This window comes from Bombus pyrosoma, linkage group LG16 (genome assembly GCF_014825855.1).
Source record: "Bombus pyrosoma isolate SC7728 linkage group LG16, ASM1482585v1, whole genome shotgun sequence".
Taxonomy (NCBI): domain Eukaryota; kingdom Metazoa; phylum Arthropoda; class Insecta; order Hymenoptera; family Apidae; genus Bombus; species Bombus pyrosoma.
Genome location: NC_057785.1, coordinates 2255681 through 2273210, shown reverse-complemented (window position 1 = coordinate 2273210; position 17530 = coordinate 2255681). Strand labels below are relative to the sequence as shown.

The following is a 17530-nucleotide window of genomic DNA, read 5'->3' as shown; positions in this document are numbered from 1 at the left end:
ATAAAAAATACATGCTTGTTTTTTTTTTAATACCCTATATGAGATGTATACATATGAACTAGCACGTTGTATACCTTCAGTAGCATGGCGACATTGAATGGAAGTGCTTGATTTGTTGATATTTTATATGTAAGATCGAACTTATAAGAAAAATTCTAAAAATGATAAAGATATCGGCTTTAAACGAAGAATCCAGCGAAGAAAGTGAAGAGGAAGATTTACCGAGTATCACGAAAGAAGCTCAAGTACGTATCAACAGTCAATTTTTTATTTCTTTAAGAACTTAACCTATAAACTTGTCAGTTATTATGGTTAATTTCTACCGGTGTTCAAATTTTATATAAAATTATACACAGAGAACATTCAGATTACATATCTATTTAGAAAATTAAATATCTACAATAATCTGTCTTAATTTACTATAATTAATTATGTTTTATATAAGGTTGTTTTGTTTTATAGATCATTTTATAATCGAAAAACACATTATTTAGTTAAATAGTCATGTATGATTCATGTAAACTCTTGAATCTGCTTCCTTTGAATTTTTATTCTTCAGAGGAACTAAGATTTATTGTTCATTATTAATAACATATGTTTCATTAAAATCTAAAGAATTTGATTTGTTTATATCTGTTTCAGGAACAAATAGCTCTTACCGAATATAATAAAGCTTTAGTATTATTAAAAGAAAATAAACGAGAAGATGCACTGAATATTTTTAAAGATCTTTTAGAAACTGAATTGCTGGATGAAGTTGAAAAACCTGAAATACCTGATGGTAGATCTAGGCCAATGTTGTCACTAAAATATTCTTGTTTCAAGAATATCGGGGCTATACAGGCCATGTTGGGAAACTACGATGAAGCTGTAGAAAATTACTGGGAAGCAGCTAATTTAGATGATACAGATGTAACATTATGGTATAGAATAGGTATATTAGCTATGAAAACCTCAAATTTAGAATTGGCATGTTCATCATTTAAGCAAGGTTTAAAATGCAATGCAAATCATTGGCCATGTTTAGATAATATGATAACTGCCTTATATGCAGTTCCTGACTATATGAATTGTCTTTTGTACATTTCTATGGCATTAGAACGTGATCCCAATTATGTAAAAGGTTTAGCTTTTCGTGATAAAATATTTAAAGACATTCCATGCCTTGAAGAATGCTATAAATTGTACAATAGTGACTGGCAATTAGATCCACCATTACATACTCAATATGATCATCGAATAGGAGATAAGTTAATAGCAGAAGCAAAGGATATTGCTAGAAGATGGGCAGAAACATGCAAAGTAGAATTCTGTCCTAAACCATTGCCAGATTTAACACTAAGAAAACCCATAAAAAACTATACCTGGTTAGATTTAGGAGAATGTTTATTGGATATGCATAGATATATTACAGAAAATAATTTGAGTTTTGTTAGTAGAATTAATCTAACTGTTCATAATTCTGAAGAAACAGTCAAAACTCATACTGAGGGAGATACTCAGGGAAATAATGATGTTAATACTGATCAGGAAGTATTGCAAAATACCATAACAGAGAATGAAAATGAGGTTGAAAAATCAATGAAGATGGAAATAGATGATGCAAATTCTCCATGTGAAACATTTGATGACAATCAATGTGGTGGTGCTGAATCTATGATGGATATTGAAATAGAAGATGATAAAAAATCATGTTCCAGCGATGTACAAATAATAGATGATGAAGACCTTTTGAGAATTTCAGATACTGATGCTGTACAATTTGAAGAACAAGGTCAAGTAAAAAATGATTTAGATGAGCAAAATAACTTTGAAGTAGATGAAAATAGAGATAAATTACAATTGGAGAAAATAATGGATGATGCTGGCAATGAAGCACAGAATGATAATATTAGTGATAAGGATAGTAACAAATCCAATGATGAAAAAGACTCAAAGAAAGAAGAAGAGGTACAATGTAAGGCAGAAGAAAAATTAAATGAAAAGATTGAAGGAAAGGAAGAAGTACAAAAGGTGAAAAAAAGGAGGAGAAGTGCTCTATGCTTTCTGCAACAATGGGCTTGGAGTTGCAACAGTATGAGACGTTCTGCAAGAGTAAGAAGTTCGAATAGAAGAGAAGCTGAAAGAGATGATGTTCAATTAGAAGAAACTCTTAGAAGAATATTTCCTAGTACCTTATTGTATGTATTTATAAAACATTTCTATACTTATGTAACTTATAATCAATATTATATAAATTGTTAATATTTTAGACCAGATACAGTAAAATTAACCAAAGACGATCATCCTAAAAATATGGACGATTCTATGGATACAATGGATTTATATCAATTGTTTGCTAATCAAGAAAATAATAGCAATACTATAGAAACAGTTAAAAGTTCTGACAGTTCAAAATCTCCGAGTCCTGAAACAAGGTAGGTCTTATTTAAGGATGAGCAACTGAGTTTTTGCAATAATTAATTTTCTTTTTTCTATAGTCAACAACAAAATTATTTCGGTACAGAATCTGAGATAGCCGAAGTAAATATGTTCATTAATGAACATAGTAGTAAGAGTAATTTAATGATAATTATAGCAAAATATACGGAATTTTTAAGCACCAAATGGAACCAAGAATGGTCTAAAGGAATATTAGAAATATATTTGCAAGCATATACATTTATGAGGTATAACAAATAAATGTGAGCTCTTCTATGTAAACATGTCTCAGATAATAAAATGCATTTCTTCTTTTCTACAGGGAGCACATTCCACATCCATCACCATTTGAAGAAGATATAGATGATGATATTTTGAAACTAGATACTGAAATGACTTTATTATTTGGTGAACTGCATACAGATAAATGGTTAAGCAATAAACCAGACATAGTACCGTTTTCAACGTATGTTTTATTCTGTTTGTTTTATTATACTTCTCCAATTAAAATAATTAATGAATTCCATTGTCTATTTTAGATTAGATAAACTTGGTACAGGAATGCCATCTGAGGAACTGGGGCATATAATTTTTACAAGCGTTAGGAGGGATATTTTAAATGAAGAAAATATTCTGATATTTCTAAGGGTTTTGTGGCTCAAAGCTAATATCTTTTTGTGCCAAGGAGACACAGACATCGTCATTGAGACTTTAGAATTGGTAAGTAACTTCAATTCCAGCACAAAGAGATTTTTCCTAATTTATCTAATCAGATATTATCTTTTTAGTTGCTAAGTCATATGCAAGAATTGGCAAAACAAAACAAAATGGTTTATTTAAAATTGCCTAATTGTAAATATCATTCTAATATCAGTATTAAAATAGTGGAGAAGAAACTTAAGTCTATTCAGAGAGGACAGAAATTAGGAGAAATACAAAATCTGTATGACGAAAAAAAATACGCTGAGCTAGCCTACATATTACAGGATACATTTAAGTTCGCAAAACAAGGAAATAAATTTTTATCCGTAAATGATAACATCGTTGATAGAGTACAACAGTTATCCATGTTACTAGATAGCTTATGGCAGCTACAACAATACGAAGAATGTTATGTATGGGCGGAAGCCTGCCTCAACGAAGCATGGCAAAATTATTTAAATGCTTCCGATGATATAGAACAAAAGAAATGGACGAGGTCCGTCCTAATGGCGCTTGAAAAATTAGAAGCTTGTACAATTGAAGTAAGCACTTTTGTTGTAAAGTATTTACCGGAAGCACGTCTTTCGAGATTAGTACAAAATTTGGTTCACATTGTTTGTAATCAATTAGATGTATCGGAAAATACTGTAGAGATGCCACTTGAAACTGTCTTGCCTTGGATCTTATTGCATTATGTTTTGCAATATAAAGAAGACAAAGAGAGAGCAAAAGCTGAATCGTCATACAAAAATAAGCATAGTTCCAATTATTCTGAATCAGATGATGAGGATGAAGGTGTTCCAGCATCTATCATGATTTTATTTATTGCCCATGACTTTATGGGAAGACACTCATGGTGTTGCTACAATGAAGCAAAACTCTTATTTTTCACTTTAAATTTAGTTATCCCAAAATTGGAAACCCCTCAATTTTCCAGTATAAAAAGTAAAGTTTCAAAATATTTAGAACAAATATTTTATTGTCTATATGGTCATTATAATAAAGTGAACAAAGGCCGACCAAAACATATAGAAGACCATGGAGTACCTCAAATGAAAGTGACTTGGGAGGGAGCACAGTTATTGTTCAATTTTTATAAACCCAAGCAAATACCAGAATTTCATTCACCCAGGACTTTAACAATTAATGCAGACACGGAAGATCTGTTTAAACGTATAATAAAGTTAATTCCTCAAGAAAGTGATCCGAATCAAGTAATTGATGAAATGATGGCTTATATAATGGGTGAACGAGACACAATGCCGACCGTTAAGAAGCTTCTGCCGCATTCCATGTCCACTATTTATTATCTCCTAGCAGATTTTTGTTTCAAAAATTGTAAATGGAGCCCAGCTATTCGATATTATTTATTGGATTTATGTTTTCATCCAACAAGGTTGAGTTCTTGGACTGGACTAGCGATGTCATCCGGCACCGTAATAGAAACCTGGTTAAATAAATATAAACCAATGTGCGTAGTGCTTCAAACTTCTTTATTAATATGATATAACACAAGTTAATAATAATGATTGTTTATTTTATGTTTAGAAACGAAGACTCACTTTTAGCAAAAGCGAAATTAACCCAATCCAGTTATCGACATGCTGTCGAATTAGATTCTTGTAATCATATTATTTGGACTGAATACGGGACATTCGCATATGTTGTTCATTCATTTTGTTCAAGATTATTAAAACAAGAAACAGACACGTTAAGTATGGAACGATTTGAAATCTTAGAAACTAGAAAAGAAGAAATGTTGGAAATCGCTTATCAGTGTTTTCAAGCATGTGCTCGTTTATTTATTGGTACTAAAGATGGAACAATACCGCATGATGAAAGATGGCTGTATCAATATATGCTCGGAAAGATAGCCGAAAAGAAAAACCAAGATCCTCCTATATATTTGGAACATTATGCGAAGGTATTTGTAAATCTGTATACCATTTATATTGGTCATAGGTGATATATATTCTAATTTGTTTATATTTAATTGCAGGCTAGTGAATTATTATATCACAATAATGCACAATACCCACGTAGAATAAGTCATAAATGTCCACAGCATTTTTCGGTTGAAGCATTAGAAGTACACTATCGAATTCATGCGAGCATATTAAAATATCTTGAACAGCATGAGGGGAAACCTCTAAAGAAGTCTTTAGGACAATTGCTCCAATTTCATCTTGAAAAATGTGCCAAAGGGCCCTTCATGAAGTATACTTCAAAACTAAACGAAAAGGTTAAAGAGGAAAATCTTTTTACAAGTAATAAAAATGCTGGAGGAGAAGTGGAATTTACAGCTGAAGGAGACAGAAATATTGTTACGATCGGTCGACGTTCAAATAGCATTGAGGAGATTGAAATCATAGACAGAACAAATAAAGGATTTGGAACGAGTCAACGTATTGAACAGGGGAAGACAGAAGCACGTAAGAGATCTCTCGCAGAATTATCACAAGATAATGCAAAGAGGATAAAATTAGGTAATGTATCTCATTTGCAATTAATGCAAGACGTTGTAGCTTTAATAGATGATGTAATCACAAAAGTTTGTGATATGGTTTCACAAAAAGAAAAGAACGATGAGATTATGGTATTATCGAGCGATGAAAGTAATGAATCAAAATCACAAAGAAAGAAAGTAAAGAAAACTATTGAAAAGATAAAGGTAAAATCAGAAGACAATAAGAAAGGTTCATTAACATCTTCAAAAATTGGCACTGTACTCGAAAGTGAAGGAAAATCGGAAAATGTTCAAGATTTAATGGACGCTCTTATGAAACAAGCGATGGAGATTAGTCAGGAAACCCGACAATCTTCGCCTGAAGATGAAGATACGAGAAAGTTTGAAGGGAAGTGGCTACAAAACGAAGATCTGCAATTAGGTAATAAAGAAATGAAAGATAAACCTCCCGATAAAAAGAAACTTGCAAGTACTACGAAGGAAGAACTAACTTTAAGTAGGAGAGGCTCGCAAGAAAGTACAACAACTACACAAACAACTACGACAACGACCGAAACGAATAATTCTAGCTCTAGTAGCAGCGATGAATCAAGCAGTAGTGATGATAGTTCTGATAGTGATAGTTCAAGTGACACCGAGAGCGACTCTGGTGAAAGTGAAAGTGAGAAAAAGAAAGAGGACTCGGTTTTTGTACAAAAAGAAGAAAATATGACTGAAGAAGAAGTTGCAACTCTAATAACATATTGTTTAGCTGGTTTAGAACAATGTGTTTTAAGATTTTCGGAGCATTACAAATCGTTTTACAGATTATCGCATTTCTTTTTCAACAATAAGACTGCTAAGGACATAATAAAATGCAGGAATCTTTTGTTGGACAGTTATAATTGTCAATTTTATCGAGAGGAAAGATTTCAAGGACTATTTGCTGATAGAAAAAGCACTAATTTTTTCAATGTAAGTATTTTTTATTATACTTCTTTTAATATAATAGTATAATATTTTTAATATTTATAGCATAGTATAGTATTATAATAGTATAATATCTTTAGTATAATATTTATCCTTCTTTAAGTATTTGCATGCGAAATATGTGCGTTTAAGAAAATTTGTTCAATAACAGTTGTTGGAAGCCATCTGTATCAATCGCTTGTATAATTTTTGCATTTTTTGGCCTGTCAGTTAGATTAGTATAATCTACAAGTATCGAACCCCTTGCGAGTCCATCGATTACAGGACTCACATTTGTTACTATAGATCTTGTTATAAGTTGTGGCTGTAGCATAATTGCAGCAGCCATTCCATCTGAAATACCCCACGAAGTGGACTTTGTTAAACTTTTCCGCTCCGCTTTGTTTAAGAAATTCACAATAGAAGAATTTATCTTTCCTAATACATTTATACGCCAGTCCTGCTCAAAAATTTTATATCATTTTTTAAAATATAAATTAATATTAATATTATATTATATTAAAAAAAAATAATATTATATTATTTTAAAATAATTACCGTGGATATGTAACTATTGATTGCTGTCTCCCATGGAAATAAAACACTTGTAGTGTTCTTATTCAGTATCATATAATTACCTTCTGGATCTTGATAGAAATTGAATTCAATATTAGGTGAAATATTACCAACTCCTCTAACACTGGAACCTAGTATGATGTGATTTTTTAAATACGTTAAAAATAGAGGTTCCAATGCAATTGCCGTAGCAACATTTGTTGATGGGCCAATACTTAATAAAGTTATTTGATCTATAAATCGTAATAAATATAATTGAATATAAAGTCTTAAATTAACTTGAATTTATTGCACTAAATAATTTGATAATAATTAATTATTCACATGGATATTGTTTTACTAAGTCTATGAGAGCTATAGCTGCATGTTTACTCTCATCAACTTTAGCAGTGATCTCTTCCGTAAAATTAAAGTCTCCTAGACCATCGGAACCAAAGTAATTATCTTTATCATATTTATTATATTCATTTATTAATGCTTTATGTGCTCCTTTATACACAGGTATCTGGAAGATATTGCAATATAGAATGTTTAGTTTAAGTAGAATTTATGATATACTTACATCACTTCTGTTGGCGACAGTTAAAATCTTAAGTACATTAATAACTACATTTTCCATATATGTATTTCCATAAGAACAAGTAATTGCTAAAATATTATCTTCGGACTTAAGAGTCAAAAATATAGCTACTGCATCATCTGCCCCGGCATCTGTGTCTATTATAATCTTTTTCGAAACATTGACAGACCTTAAAAAAATTTTACTACTACAACAAATTGCGTTTAAATTTTTTATAACCTACATAATTGACAAAGCCAATATAACAAAATCATAAATTAAAGCGTTAAGTAGTAACATCAGTAATTTAGCTATACATAGAGCTATTTATGTCTACATTGTATTACATTCTAGATTGCAAAAGTCATTTGTGAATTAATATGTAGTATTTTCGCTTAGATTCATATTTCATTCAACATTCATTACATTTAACTTTCGTTCATATTAATAAAAAAATTAATCTTATATAAGATTACAAGACGCAAATTAACTTAAGACTTGATATAACGCAGTTATTAAAGATTATATTCTCGGAAAAAAACAGGAAGAGATATTTCTAAATTGCCATCAATGTTGAATGAGACTTGAACTCCTCATGTTCCTCCAAATGTCGTAAATTAATTTTTTCGATCTCGGAACGTAAATTTTGGCTCCCGATCAAAGTTGTGACTTCATTATATCAATTTTTAAATAAATTATTAATTTTTTACCTGACACTGTACAGCAACAAACAAAATGAGATTATAACAAACAGGTTGCAACAGAACATACATTTCTTCATCTTTTTTTTTTCAAGCAAAAAAAAATGTTACCTAAATGAGAACGATAACAATTGTAAGCAAGAAAATAACGAAGCATATATTTATTTAACATTTCCTTCCATAACTATGTTATTTTGTCAGATAAATATGCTCACTTATATTTATCATATAGGATAATGGGTATATTTATAGTAATTGTCACGTTGTTATCTTTTCCAGGGAGTTTGGCACATACCAAATAGGGAAGTTGATAGACCAGGAAGTTTCGCATTTCATATGTCCCGTTCCGTAACATTATTAATGCAAGTACTAAAAGAGACAAACGATGGTCGAATGTTAATGCAATTGAGCGTGCAACTTGGGAAAATTCCAGAATCAGACAAGTACATTTTAGATAAAAATATATTTTATCTTCTATACACACATTTATCAACAACACTTTTTCCAGCGAAGTTTTTTAACGTTTCAATTCATAAAATTGGTTCATTTTTCTAGAAAATATTTACGTGATTCGGAAAGAGAGCAATTATCTCGTCAAGCATTGACTCTTTGTTTACAATCTCTTAGAACTAAGATGCAATTAATGGGAACAAGTACCTCTGATCTTGCATCCAATACAAATGCAGATGCTAGAACTCAAGTACTTCTTGACACATATTGGGTTTATCAGAGAGCTTTAAAAAGTTTTCAAACTAAGGAGCAAACTATACAAACACTTGCTTCTTTGCTGGTAGATACATATAAAACGTATATTGGCAATAAAGTAAGTGAAGATTTTGAATGGAACATATACTATAATCGTTAGTACATAATTATTTCATTTGATATCTTATACCTGTTTTAATAGAATTTGGAAGGAAATGTTTTGGAAACTGCTACAAAGTATTGTAATGATTATAATTACAATCGGACGGTTTTAAACAAATTCTTCTCCAGCCTTGACAAACCAGCTACAGAGAATCAGACACAGCCTCAAGCGACGTCTCCAACTCCTGTAAATTTTATGCTTTTATATTATTTCATGTTATCAATCATAAAGTGTTGTTGGAAAGAATTCGATATAATCATAAAGATAAGCACGCGTAATGACGCATTAAGTATCACGTATATATACACAATATAACAATATGTGATGGTGAACGATACAGATACTATACTCTCTTGCATCTGTGTCGTCCCGCTAGTATTCTTTCCAGTAACACACAGTACAAATATGTCAATATTAATACAATTGTTATTTGCGATATGTATAGGTAGTCGCGTCCCAACCGCAAGTGACTGCTACGTCGCCACAATCTTCTCAAAATCGAAAACCATATCGAAATCTAACATCCACTGGTCGACCAAGAGGACGTCCACCCAATGTAAATAAATACCTACAAGCCATGCAGCAAAGTAGTAATGCAATGAATCAATTCAACGCGAAACCTACTTTTGCTAATTATATGGGGGCATCAGGAAATCGTTCCTTGATGAATCCCTATTTTATGCATCCATTAGTTGACCCAAATATGTTGTCCGCTTTATTAACAAGCGGCTTAGGCAACAGTATGATGGATCCTTTATCGGCAATGAATTACTTAAATCAAATAGGCAATTATCAGGATATTCTGAGACAGTATCAGAATAATCTTACTTCTTTGTCAAATTTAACCAGTGGATTAAGTAATACTATTGCCACTGCACCTAATATTAGCAGTGTACCTACAATGAGTACCTCCAGTTCTAGTATGAATGTTGCTCCTACTATGAGCAATTTGAGTAACTTAAACAATTTGACTGTGCAACAATTACTAAGTCTAAGTAATTCTACGGCAACGACAGTGCGTTCCACGCCTATGTATGAACAAGCAGCCACGACAAAAACTACCACCACTGTGTCAATAACTAAAGATAGACCTAGTATATCAATAACCCCAGTAAATACAGTACCACCTAAAAGTAAGCAATCGAAACAGAGTCCACAAAATGACTCTCTACCAGTTCAACTTCCAAAATCTCTACAAATATCACAACCATCGAAGCCTATCTTACAACCACCAACTACGCAAGTGTCTCTGTTGAAGCCATCCATTATACAAACGCACGTTAAGACTAGCCCACCAAAACAAATAAGCGCTCCTCAAATTCGAGTGTCAAAGTCATTGACAGAGCCTCAACCAGCGCACAATCCTTCCTTATCGCATTCTCCTCTGAAAAGTAGTGCCACAACAAATCCATCTGTGATCCCTCAAGTTGTACACACAGTACTAAGTCCGTCGATTGGAATGAAACAAACGCTATCTATGAATGTACCAACTTCGCACTCAGGAACTTCATTACAACATAAATTATTGTCAAAGAAAAATTCACAAAGATCGTATTCGCAGATGAATGTACAAAATGTAGTTAGAAAAACAAAACCAGCTAAAACAATGTCTGCGTTGCCGAGTAACCTATCAAATATAATGAGTGCGATGCCTGGGAACTCGACAATGACGCAATCCCCTTACATACCACCAGAATTGAGTGGAATCTCTGTAAGTCCGGTAAATCCTCAAGCTAGCTTGAAAAGTCCAAGTACAAAATATTCACAATACAAGAAGTCCTCTACGAAAACGAAATCAGCATCAATGGATATTTCTAGTTCTTTGCCGAGTTCGTATTCTCAAGGAAATTCCGTAGAAGCTTTCTCGATGCTTTCCCAATTGAAACAGCATTCGCATTTAGAAATTATACCTCAACAAAAACCTCAGCAAATGAAGACGGCTATGGAATACGCGAAAAATTTGTCTTCAGGAGTTAGTGTAGTTCAGCAAAAAGTGTCAGAATCTTTGAGGCCATCAGACTGCAAGAATATATATGACTTACCAAGAGGAAAGTCGAGTAATGTTTCTAGCAAGAAAGGAGACAAATCCACTAATGATAGTGTTGAAATTATAACATTAGACGATTAAATCGTCGCTATGAAAACATTTTTTAGTATTTCATCCTTTTCTTCATAATTTTTTTTTTCATCCCATTCTTGAGTTTCGTTCATTGATGTATTGTTCATGCTGAATGCAATTTGTCATCCGCAATTTACAATTGACGTGGTATATAAATGATAAGGTACATAGTCATGCAAATAATATTTTCTAACGTTTTTGCAGTGTACAGTTTTATTTCCATCAAGAACGACTGAAATAGCCTTCGTTCGCTAGCCTTCTCACTTCTGTGCCTAATGAAATCATTCTATATGAACGGTTTAATTATCACACGTGAAAATAGATAATAATAGATGTATTCTAAAGTATGAAAATAATTGATATAGAATTTTTCCATAAATTATACATATATCTAAGAGACTACCTGTATCTCAAAAAAAAGTAGTGAAAGTTTAATTTTTCACTAGTTAGGATGACAAGCCTCAGGATGACAATGCTTGAATGTCACTACTTTTCACAAAGTTCTCGTAAAGATCGAAATAGCAACACAATGACGAATATAATTTCACTATAATTCCAAGGAAACGTTCTTGCATATTAATAAAACGATATATTATTTTTCTACTCTATAAATTCAGTAATCGATACAATTTTCTTTGTACGTAAAAAAGAAGGGTAGCCAAGTATAATTAAACATTAGCAAAACACTTGTACATTTTTAATGAATAATTTATAAACATCTGTTTTATTAAAAAACAATATATCTGTACATATATATAGTATTGTTTATTTCAAATAAGAAACTCAAAATAATCTTTTTCTACCTTATAGTTTGATCCTTTGCAAAAACTATTAAAAATGTAACTTTTATATATATGTCGGGTTGGCGTTATGATTAGAGTTGGGGTTAAGGGCGTGAAACAAATCTTCGTTGTGATTAGACGTTGTCGTTATGCAATAGAGAAGATATTGACTAGAGCAAATATGATTGTTACAAATATCGACAAGTAACCGTGGTAATTAGATACTCGAGACGCTAATGACAATGATCCTAGGTTGGATAACGAATCCGCGGTCAACGGGATAACAGATGTATGTTCTCACAAACTCTAAGTCCGACTCTTGGTTAACAAAACGTGAAATATTCACTGATCGTAAAGACGTTATTCTCTCTCGTCAATGAGATCGCATGAAAGAATGACTTTCCGTCGCGATGATGCCACAGAGGAAAACTATGACGGGGTGTGTCTAAGGGCACGAGATCATCGGATTCGTGGAGCGATGCCTTCGTTCAGAAGGTGAGGGAAATTGACGTTGCTGTTAATTGGTCAATTTCCATATTAGTGGTTAGAAAAGGATGCTAGCCACCCTTGAGGAAAAGTTGCTAGCGGGAAGCGTCGTTCGTGAGAAAGTAGGTTTCCCCTATCTTCCCGTAGTTGGGACAAAGACTGTTTGTCTGTTTGAAGGATTTTAGTTAACTAAATCTTAAGATATATAACGGGTCCTCAGGCTAACTGAATATGTACTGTGGAGATGCATCGACATCTGGTAATCATCTTACCCGGAGAATAGAGCCTGCGTGTGGCGAGTCACGGGACAGAGACCGTCGGGATGTTTACTGTCGAGTGTCGCTACAACTATTTCTTTAAGGAGAGCTATACTATTACTCCATACCTTTGTTAGACAAACGTTCATCCCTTGACCGCGGCTACGTTGACGACTGATTGTCGCCTCGAGCCCAAGCTCATTGTTACAAATCTCGAATAAATACAATCGGATTGAATGGCAATTGATTAATTACGGCTATGGTAGAATCTAGATTACAATATTACGGGATTTTCCCAAAGTTCCAAAGGAAGGCTCCGGTGTTCTTTCATCTCCGACATATATATAATCTACAAATTCATTATGCTAGTAATTTAATATTAAAAAAATGTTTTATATATTTATACAATATTTTAAATATTTATATGTACATCTATGTTAATTTATTTGGTAGTTTAACCGAATTTGCAGGAAAACCGTGAACACCCAAACCTTTGATGGCAAATAAGTAACCAGCATGTGGTTGCTCTTTTAACTGATTTTCGTTTAATTGCACGGTCGCTGTTGTTACATATAAGATATCCAGATTAGGACCACCAAAAGCAACACTTGTTACGTTGTTGGCACCGTTAATTTTAACAAAACGCAACAATTCGCCCGTTCTCGGATTAATATTAAGAACCTAAACATTAAACATATTCTCTTCTCAGAAAATAAATGTCAATTATTTCCTCTACAATGTATTTTATAATAATTATGAATCGCCATAGGAATATAGTAATACTTACACAACCTCCGCTAAACACAGCAACCCAAAGGTTTCCATCCGTATCTATAGTCATACCATCTGGTAATCCAGGTATATTATTTTTTTTAAGATCAAAAACAATCTTCTTATTTGCTATAAAATAGAGATTTAAAAGTGTAAATTTTGGTTAACATAACACAGAATGTATGCCAAATACATTGTAAATTTCTTACATATGGTTCCTGTCTGACAATTGTAATTATATGCCACAACCTGATACGTAAATGAATCAATATAATAAAATATATTATTATCAGGATTCCAGGCTAATCCATTACTTATGGATACCGGAGATATTTGTTTTTTCAATAAAAGATCATCACCCATAGAATAAAAAGATCCCGCATCAAATGGAATATCTCCATCCTTTTCAAGACCCATTGTTCCTAAGAAGAAGAAAAAATTACGTAAGAATTTATACTATATGTAAGAATTTATACTATGTGAGTAATATACTTTCATATAAAATAATTTATATTTTTAACCAACCAGCCCATAATCTTCCAGAAGAATCTACTTTCCCATCATTCCATCTGATCTCTGTTCTCTTACCATCTGCAGTACTCAATATTTGAGGTGTACATTTTGCAAGATCTTTTTCACTATTCCAAGAAAGTAGCATTACATCTATACCAGATCCAACAACAAATTTGTTGGTGCTACCTTCAACAGGAATAACAAATCCAACTGGCCCATTTTCTAATATAATGATAAAAATATATTTATAAAATAGATTATAAATACCAAATTACATAATACAAAATTCTTAATTACTTACCTACGAAAACAGATGTAAGAGTACCTGTCACAGGGTCAAATCTGAGTACTTTCTGGGCAAGTATATCAACGAAATATAATTTTTGAGAAGCACAATCCCAATGAGGACCTTCGCCGAGACTGTATGGTCCAACGAGTGGTTCGACAGTTACTTCTGACATTTGTCTGATTTAATAATTAATTGTTGGTTACTAGTTATTATACACACGTATGATTTATATAGTAACAAATACTTTTAGAACACAAAAAGTACAAAATACAGGAAGTAAAAATCACTTAATCTTTCAGTAAACTCTAAACTTTAGAATTTGCTAGGTTGAATTATTTTTAGAGAATAAAGAGATGCTACACAAGAGTTCTTCATTATATATCATGGCTTATGAACTTTGGTAACAGTATCTAGTACTTTGATAATGGTGATCTATTACGATACAGATATGTTAAGGTTATCATTTTATTATAAAGTAAACAAGATTAAAAACAATTATACTCTTGAGTGATGTTTGATAAAAAATGAAATTGAAGTTAACGACATAAAAATTGATTGTGCAACATAATGTAATTATATTACACTCATACAATGTAATGTAACTAACTTACGGAATCGTTAATAGTAATGATGTGTTTTTAGTGCTAGGTTAATCATTTTATTACTGTTCCTAAAATTTAAAAAATGAAAGAATGCAGAAGTTTTACTTAATTATCTTTATTGTTTTTTTTAATATTGTTTGTGCAGAATGATTATAAAGTGCATAAGAATATTCATTATTAAAAATTATTATGCTTTGAATGAATTTGTAGGAAGGCCATGTACTCCTAAGCCTTTTACAGCAAAAACATAACCTGCATATGGTTGTTTTTTAAGTTCCTCTTTGCTTAAACCACGGCTAGATGTTGTTACAAATAAAGTATCTAACAAAGGCCCTCCAAATGTGCAACTAGTTACTTTTGATACTGGAAGTTTCACAAAACGTATTATTTTGCCAGTGTGAGGATTAACATTGACCACCTATTATATAATACATTTTTTTCATATTATTGTTTTATATTACATTTATTTCATAAACATATTGTTAATTATATATAAAACTTTTACAACAATACTTACAGCACCTCCATCATATAAAGCTATCCAAAGATTTCCACTTATGTCTATAGTCATACCATCAGGTAGTCCAGAAACATTATTTTTTTTAAGATCAAATACAATCCTTTTATTAGCTGAAATGAATTATATTTATTACAAATTTAATTCAACGTGAGTTTTGTACTTTATATTTAATGTTTTTCAAAAGTTTCATACATATAGTTCCACTGATGGGCTCAAAATCAAATGCAGCTACTTGAAGTGTAGGAGTATCAATATAATACAATGTATCATCCTGGAGATTCCAAGCTAATCCATTACTATTAGTAACAGGAGATAATTCCTTTTTTGGTTTGAGATCAGACTTAATACAATAGAAAGATGCTTGATTAGGAACAACAACTTCATTTACTTCTGGTCCTATTGTTCCTATAGAAATGTAAATGAAACATGTAGTATGCTTAAGTTATTATTTTTATCTATTAGACTGATAATTTTCAACTAACCACCCCAGAATCTTCCTGAAGAATCCGCCTTTCCGTCATTCCACCTAGTACCATTGCGATCTGTATCAACAACAGCAAGTATTTCAGGAAGTGATTCTGTAGTATTCTCATGACTATCCAATGTAGCTAGGATGAAATCTGTACCACTACCAGCTACAAACTTATTAGGTTCTCCTCTAATAGGAATAGCAAATCCAACTGGTCCATTTTCTAATCATTAATTCAGAAATCAATATTAATTTATGAAAATGAAATCTTCTTTTTTACAGACTCTAGATATACAATATTAATGATTTACCTATGAATATGCAGGAAAGATCTTTTGTTACAGGGTCAAACCTACATATTTTTTGTGCTTCAATATCAACAAAAGAAAGTTTTTGTGAATGATGATTCCATAAAGGACCTTCACTATGTTGAAACCTGCCAACTATTGGTTCAATAACTAGTCCATGGTTATCTTTTCGTTTTCCATGAGTTTCTCTGCGAATAACAAAAAAAGGCAATTACTTCAAATAATACGGAACAATAATTTTCACGAACTATCGGAAGTTTTCACATTTATAATACAGTTTGTAATATAAGAGAATATTTTTATTCACGCGGCTTTTATAATTTTCGTATTTTATATATATACATACTAGTTGTTACCTAGATTTCGTCCACGCATAACTAAGAACTAATATGAGTTTAACTTCGCAATTCTAAAATCCCTGTCATTTATTCGGAATAGAAATCAATATAGTAAATAGTATTCGAGAAATATTTATAGGAAATGACTGCGTTCAAGCGAGGCACAACCGTACAATGGAAACAAAGTTACATTAATCAGACTTGGGTCTTATCTATGGTTATTGTTAGGTTCTCTAAGCCCAAAGAAGTAAGCGTAATGAAATGTAATTTGTGTCCATTTGGAAGAAATGTACTTTCCAACTGTGAACGAATTATCCAAATCGGTTGAATAGTTTCTGAAATTATACACACATCCTACGTACAAACTTTCTCTTTTTATAATATTAGTATAGATAGATAATAGAGTTCATATTTTCTCTGATGCTTAAAAGCAAACAATTGATTGAAGATCAATAAAAAAAATCATTTGTTTATATCTATAATCTTTGTGCGCAAAGGACTGACATTCTATGAGTTTCGGGAGAATCCTTTCACTTACCCGCCATGAACGAAGAAGCCAAGATACAGTCCAAGAAGTAAAACTGTACCAACAATACTTTGCATTGTATATGAGACAATGCTAATATGTTCAAAAAGATAGACGAAAACTGATAATTTTCGTGAAACACTTCCCAAGGAAAAATATGGAAATAATTCCGACAGTTACCTTGCTTGCTCCTTATATAGTATTTCCCCATTCACTCCTCGCTGATAGCAAATTATTTAGAATGTACATATTAGTAGACAATAACATAAACTGCTAATAAAATCAATATCGCTATTATGTCTGATGCT

At 31.9% G+C, this 17530-nt stretch overlaps 4 protein-coding genes across 6 annotated transcripts; 1 reads left to right on the top strand and 3 right to left on the bottom strand.

The window, feature by feature from the left end:
* Nucleotides 1-94: 94 nt before the first annotated feature.
* Nucleotides 95-11740, top strand: LOC122576418 (calcineurin-binding protein cabin-1-like). Its single transcript, XM_043746699.1, has 13 exons — nucleotides 95-245; nucleotides 643-2180; nucleotides 2253-2417; nucleotides 2481-2669; nucleotides 2744-2887; nucleotides 2961-3141; nucleotides 3210-4594; nucleotides 4672-5047; nucleotides 5123-6544; nucleotides 8654-8817; nucleotides 8930-9197; nucleotides 9282-9428; nucleotides 9688-11740. The coding sequence occupies exons 1-13, from the start codon at nucleotides 162-164 to the stop codon at nucleotides 11368-11370; spliced, it is 7746 nt and encodes a 2581-aa protein (XP_043602634.1). The 5' UTR covers nucleotides 95-161; the 3' UTR covers nucleotides 11371-11740.
* LOC122576426 (probable uridine nucleosidase 2) lies at nucleotides 6566-9403 on the bottom strand. Of its 2 annotated transcripts, XM_043746722.1 has the most exons (6): nucleotides 9339-9403; nucleotides 8384-8485; nucleotides 7677-7863; nucleotides 7439-7619; nucleotides 7097-7347; nucleotides 6566-6998 (listed from the first exon to the last, which is right to left on the bottom strand). In XM_043746722.1, the coding sequence occupies exons 2-6, from the start codon at nucleotides 8452-8454 to the stop codon at nucleotides 6687-6689; spliced, it is 1002 nt and encodes a 333-aa protein (XP_043602657.1). In that variant the 5' UTR covers nucleotides 8455-8485; nucleotides 9339-9403; the 3' UTR covers nucleotides 6566-6686. The 2 variants fall into 2 exon arrangements, with proteins under 2 accessions (XP_043602657.1, XP_043602656.1); XM_043746721.1 differs by lacking the exon at nucleotides 9339-9403 and having other exon boundaries at nucleotides 6567-6998; nucleotides 8384-8556.
* Nucleotides 11741-13169: 1429 nt separating the features above from the next.
* On the bottom strand, nucleotides 13170-15018 carry LOC122576427 (regucalcin-like). Of its 2 annotated transcripts, XM_043746724.1 has the most exons (6): nucleotides 14472-15018; nucleotides 14183-14392; nucleotides 13867-14079; nucleotides 13674-13786; nucleotides 13317-13567; nucleotides 13170-13235 (listed from the first exon to the last, which is right to left on the bottom strand). In XM_043746724.1, exons 1-5 carry the CDS (start codon nucleotides 14629-14631, stop codon nucleotides 13319-13321), a joined length of 945 nt encoding a protein of 314 aa, XP_043602659.1. In that variant the 5' UTR covers nucleotides 14632-15018; the 3' UTR covers nucleotides 13170-13235; nucleotides 13317-13318. The 2 variants fall into 2 exon arrangements, with proteins under 2 accessions (XP_043602659.1, XP_043602658.1); XM_043746723.1 differs by lacking the exon at nucleotides 13170-13235 and having other exon boundaries at nucleotides 13243-13567.
* Nucleotides 15019-15160: 142 nt separating this feature from the next.
* LOC122576425 (regucalcin-like) lies at nucleotides 15161-17395 on the bottom strand. Its single transcript, XM_043746720.1, has 6 exons — nucleotides 17235-17395; nucleotides 16362-16546; nucleotides 16064-16273; nucleotides 15774-15986; nucleotides 15579-15691; nucleotides 15161-15479 (listed from the first exon to the last, which is right to left on the bottom strand). The coding sequence occupies exons 1-6, from the start codon at nucleotides 17297-17299 to the stop codon at nucleotides 15249-15251; spliced, it is 1017 nt and encodes a 338-aa protein (XP_043602655.1). The 5' UTR covers nucleotides 17300-17395; the 3' UTR covers nucleotides 15161-15248.
* Nucleotides 17396-17530: the final 135 nt, after the last annotated feature.

What these genes read in the sequence shown, in the direction of transcription:
- LOC122576418 (XM_043746699.1), top strand. Translation starts at nt 162, where the DNA reads ATGATAAAGATATCGGCTTTAAACGAAGAATCCAGCGAAGAAAGTGAA. An exon ending in GTATCACGAAAGAAGCTCAA is followed by an intron (nt 246 to 642) that starts GTACGTATCAAC and finishes TATCTGTTTCAG; the next exon opens with GAACAAATAGCTCTTACCGA. An exon ending in ATATTTCCTAGTACCTTATT is followed by an intron (nt 2,181 to 2,252) that starts GTATGTATTTAT and finishes TTAATATTTTAG; the next exon opens with ACCAGATACAGTAAAATTAA.
- LOC122576426 (XM_043746722.1), bottom strand. Translation starts at nt 8,454, where the DNA reads ATGAAGAAATGTATGTTCTGTTGCAACCTGTTTGTTATAATCTCATTT. An exon ending in CTGTCGCCAACAGAAGTGAT is followed by an intron (nt 7,620 to 7,676) that starts GTAAGTATATCA and finishes AATATCTTCCAG; the next exon opens with ATACCTGTGTATAAAGGAGC. An exon ending in TCAATAGTTACATATCCACG is followed by an intron (nt 6,999 to 7,096) that starts GTAATTATTTTA and finishes ATTTTTGAGCAG; the next exon opens with GACTGGCGTATAAATGTATT.
- LOC122576425 (XM_043746720.1), bottom strand. Translation starts at nt 17,299, where the DNA reads ATGCAAAGTATTGTTGGTACAGTTTTACTTCTTGGACTGTATCTTGGC. An exon ending in TCTTTCCTGCATATTCATAG is followed by an intron (nt 16,274 to 16,361) that starts GTAAATCATTAA and finishes ATTAATGATTAG; the next exon opens with AAAATGGACCAGTTGGATTT. An exon ending in TTCAGGAAGATTCTGGGGTG is followed by an intron (nt 15,987 to 16,063) that starts GTTAGTTGAAAA and finishes ACATTTCTATAG; the next exon opens with GAACAATAGGACCAGAAGTA.
- LOC122576427 (XM_043746724.1), bottom strand. Translation starts at nt 14,631, where the DNA reads ATGTCAGAAGTAACTGTCGAACCACTCGTTGGACCATACAGTCTCGGC. An exon ending in TCTTACATCTGTTTTCGTAG is followed by an intron (nt 14,393 to 14,471) that starts GTAAGTAATTAA and finishes TCATTATATTAG; the next exon opens with AAAATGGGCCAGTTGGATTT. An exon ending in TTCTGGAAGATTATGGGCTG is followed by an intron (nt 14,080 to 14,182) that starts GTTGGTTAAAAA and finishes TCTTCTTCTTAG; the next exon opens with GAACAATGGGTCTTGAAAAG.